Source organism: Rattus rattus, chromosome 9 (assembly GCF_011064425.1).
Source record: "Rattus rattus isolate New Zealand chromosome 9, Rrattus_CSIRO_v1, whole genome shotgun sequence".
NCBI lineage: Eukaryota > Metazoa > Chordata > Mammalia > Rodentia > Muridae > Rattus > Rattus rattus.
In genome coordinates this window covers 31,725,189-31,729,791 of record NC_046162.1, presented here as the reverse complement: position 1 = coordinate 31,729,791, position 4,603 = coordinate 31,725,189, and the positions used below count along the sequence as shown (strand labels likewise).

General features: G+C 40.8%; 1 protein-coding gene across 1 annotated transcript; it reads left to right on the top strand.

Moving 5' to 3' along the window:
• The first annotated feature begins 3,222 nt into the window (after positions 1–3,222).
• On the top strand, positions 3,223–4,164 carry LOC116909261 (olfactory receptor 1468-like). Its single transcript, XM_032912784.1, has one exon. The coding sequence runs from the start codon at positions 3,223–3,225 to the stop codon at positions 4,162–4,164; it is 942 nt and encodes a 313-aa protein (XP_032768675.1).
• Positions 4,165–4,603: the final 439 nt, after the last annotated feature.

Sequence of the window (4,603 nt, the reverse complement as noted above, 5' to 3'; positions counted from 1 at the left end):
TTAATATCATCTATGTGTTCATTTAAATGTACAATAAGGGTTATTCAACCAAATTTTGTGCTTCTAAAGAATCCAAAGTGACAGGAAGGTGTAAAATCAATTCCCTTATGATTTTCATGTGCTACTTCACTTGAGGACTGTGGACTTAACATGTAGAGAGAGTATGAAGTCTATTGGCCCATCAGTGGTAATAGTTGATAGTGATTTCTCTGGATTCTGAAATTTGCACACATGCATACAAAACACAAAAGTAGTATTCATTACAGGAGAAGCAGAAACTGGGCATGGTGGCCCATTCATGTTATCCCAGTATTCAGGACACAGAGGCAGCAGTGTTGCATATTTGAGGCTGATCTGAAGTACGTAAGGGTAGCATCTTTTTAAGCTATGCTTGGTTTTTTTCCTATGTGATTTCCCCTCTGCAGTGATAATCCACAATGTCTAAGTGTGGAAAATCCGAATTCAGTTGCATCGAACACTGTCAATCATTGAAGATGCAAGCAGTCAGAGTAAGTTATAGCATTTCAGAATAAGTTATAGCATTTCAGAGAAAGTTGTTGGGGTTTGTTGATATTTCTTCTGTTTTGTCAGCTTTGAGAAATGTGACAGATTCATTAGACAGTGTTGTCCAGAATCACAGAATGACATGTCTAGGGTGCTAGGGGGAGTGTGTGTGTATTCGTGTGTGTGTGTGTGTGTGTGTGTGTGTGTGTGTGTGTGTATGCATGTGTATACGCATGGATGCCCACCCATTCATGTGATTTAGGACACAGAATGGATAGTGTTAGAGACTGATAAGGGAAACATTTGAAGAATTGTCTAGATTATTGGAGTCCCTGAGTAGGGAGGTTAAATACTCGTAATTAAGCAGAAGATGCGAACTTTTTCTCTAATAACTTTCCTTTTTCCCTAATTGCTTCCTCTGGAAGCATAAAGCTCATCAAGAGATGAAGTGTTAGTTATTTACTCAAAGTCTATAGATTTTAATGCTATTTAGAGAATATCTGCATAGAAACTAGGATTTGTCCTGACAAAGTGGGGGCCAGTCAAACAGAAGCCTTCATTGTTACCTAAACAAAGAATGAGTATGCATCTCTCCATGCTTTCTTTGATTTTACTTTGCTATTTCTATCTTGTTTTGCTTGCTGCTGTTGCTGTTGTTATTGTATAAAGTCCACCTTCCCATAAGTGTAGGAGGGAGAGATTGGTGATTACAGTTTGTTTCAATTAGAGATCCCTGAGGTAAATTGTTCCTAGTAAGGTCCTCGGTAATTACTATCTTAATGAATTATTCAGGATCTAGACTTCATTCGAATGCAGAGTTCCTAAAGCCCTGGAATGGCAGCAGGGTGATGTGTGAGTAGAGATGATGTAGATAGATAATGAGCAGAGAGGCTGCTAGTTCCTGTGTCTGCAAATAACATGAAGGTGAGCAGGATCATGAAACAGAAACTATGACTCAGCCTCAGCAGAGCTGGGGACATTCAAGAAAATAGGCAGGTGTCTTGCTGTCAATCCGCATGAATTTGCAGGGTTATAAGAACAGATTTTTTGGGTTCGCAGATTTCTGACCAAAAAAAACTTGTTTTTTACTATACTATAGCAGACTGGAGAGGTAGGATGGTGAGGAATATTTTGCAAATGATAAAGTGAAGACAAAAACTTCACTTGGGCCTTTTCAGCTTCTGATGCCTGTCATACATGCAATGGAAGTAAGATGATTAGTTAACACTGGGACAGAAATCTGTATGTTACTGTGACATGCACATCTGGGTTTGAAATGGTAACCTCCGCACAGGGATATGCAAGATTTTCCTGAAATTCATATGAAATTATGATGGTAAAGTTTAAGCAAATTCCTCAAGAACATCAATATACAAAATAAAAGAGCAAATTACAAATGAACAAACAATTACCCAGTAGGAGCAGGTAGCAGGAGAGAAAAGCATTAGTCCATTGAAACTCAGTATAAATGGCATAGAGCTGTCTAGAAAGGAATGGGATATTGGAACCTATTAAAGAAAAGTTGAAAAATTATTAATGAATGTAATGATTGCAAGCATTAGGAGTTCTGAGATTATAATTACTATCACTTAGAAGGGGAATAAAATAGTCATAGGAGACAAATGGAGGGAGGAAACTGGATGGGAGAGGGGATGGGGAGGGAAATGTGGGGGTTGGAATCAGGTGTGGAGAAAAGAGGAGAGAGGGCTAAGGAGCCAGAAGAATAAAGGAAATTGACAGCTGGTGGGAGTGGTGCCCGCCAGAGACCTAGGATGGGGGAGGCTCCAGGAGTCTATGGCAGTGATTTTAGCTTACACTCCTAGAATGGGGATATGAAACGTGAAGTGGCAACTTCCTATATTCAGGCAGGACCCCCAATGAAGGAATAAGAACAACCCACCCACAAAACTTTTGACCCAAAATTTGTCCTTTCTACGAGAGATGCAAGGACCAAGATAGAGCAGAGACTGAGGGAATAGGCAAACAATAGCTGGCCCAACTTGAAACCCGTCCCAAGGGCAAGCCCCAATCCCTGACAGTGTTAATGGTACTCTGTTATGCTTGCAGACAGGAGCCTAGCATAACTGTCCTCAGAAGGGCTCCACCCAGCAACTGAGTGAAACAGATGCAGAGGCCCACAACCAAACATTCGATGGCACTCAGGGAGTCTTATGAAAGAGTTGGGTGAAGGAACCAGGGCCCTGGAAAGTATAAAATCCCCACAAGACCAACAGAGTCAACTAACCTAGACCCTTGGGGACTCTCACAGACTGAACCATTAACCAAAGATCGTACCCTAGCTGGACCTAGCCCCTTATTGCACATAGGTAGCAGATGTGCAGCTTGGTCTTCATGTGGGACCAACAAATGGAGCAGGGGCTGTACCTAAAGCTGTTGGCTATCTGTGGATCGATTTCTCTAACTGAGATATCTCCTCTGGCCTCAGTGGAAGAGAATGTGCACAGTCCTGCAGAGACTTCAAGTGCCAGGTTGGGGGATATCTGAGAGGGGTTCCAGGGACTGTGTAAGGTGGGTACCCAGAGGGGAGCAGTAATTAGAATCTAAAAGTGAATGAATAAATTAATTAATGGGGGAAATAATTGCTATGATGACCAGCAGATCCATTGTTGTAGAATATATATCAGAAACAAATATGCATTATTATTTTGAATTTTAAAGGACAATAATATTTGCTCATTAGAATACTGGAGACGAAGAATGATAATGAACAACAAAACTGTCATCTCCCAGTTCCTTCTCCTGGGCCTGCCCATCCCCCCAGAGCACCAGCAACTGTTCTATGCCCTGTTCCTGGCCATGTACCTCACCACTGTCCTGGGAAACTTCATCATCATCATCCTCATTCTTCTGGACTCCCATCTCCACACACCCATGTACTTTTTTCTCAGCAACTTGTCCTTCTCTGACCTCTGCTTTTCCTCTGTCACAATGCCCAAGTTGCTGCAGAACATGCAGAGCCAGGACACATCCATCTCCTATGCCAGTTGTCTGACACAAATGTACTTTTTATTAGTTTTTGGAGACCTGGAGAGCTTTCTTCTTTTGGTCATGGCCTATGATCGCTATGTGGCCATCTGCTTCCCTCTGCATTACACCAGCATCATGAGCCTCAAGCTGTGTGTGTGTCTGGTGCTGATGTCCTGGGTATTTAATGTGCTGTATTCCATGTTGCACACCTTACTCTTGTCTAGATTGTCATTCTGTGAGAATAACGTGATCCGCCACTTTTTCTGTGACATATCTGCATTGCTCAAGTTGGCCTGCTCTGACATTCGTATTAATGAATTAATGATATTAATCTTGGGAGGACTCATTATGGTCATCCCATTCTTACTCATTGTTGTGTCCTATGTACAAATTGTCTTTTCCATCCTAAAGATTTCTTCTACTCAGGTTATACAAAAGATTTTCTCCACTTGTGGCTCCCACCTGTCTGTTGTCTCACTGTTCTATGGAACAAATTTTGGACTCTACTTATATCCATCAGCTAATAACTCTACTGTGAAGGAGACTGTCATGGCTATGATGTGCACAGTGGTGACTCCCATGCTGAACCCCTTCATCTACAGCCTGAGGAACAGAGACATGAAAGAGGCACTGATAAGAGTCCTTTGCAAGAAGAAAATATCTTTGTCATGATTCCACAGGGATTTTTACTTAAAATTAACTAGTAAATATATTAATACTATTATTATAAAATGTACCTCTGCAATAAGATCCATAGTCAAGAGATTACTACATAATATTTGTATTTGTAAACATTAGTTTTGCGCATATGATGCTAGAAAATCATTATGCAACAGCCACTGTTTTATCAGATCTCCATTCTTTGCATTCTTGTTATACCAAGATTTTGTGATTGTAGACAAATTTCTGTGTTGACTGCAATATATTTTTAAATATGAATAAATGATATAACATGATCCTATGTTGATGCCCAGTAAACATTTTCTTTATTTTCTCCTTTTATTTACTCTTCTCTCATGCAATATATCCCAAACACAGCCTCCATTCCTTCCACTCTTCCAGCCTCCTACCAACCTCCCCTCTCTCACAGAACCATTGATCCTCTGTTTCC

Coding starts and splice junctions, on each gene's coding strand:
- LOC116909261 (XM_032912784.1), top strand. CDS start 3,223: ATGATAATGAACAACAAAACTGTCATCTCCCAGTTCCTTCTCCTGGGC.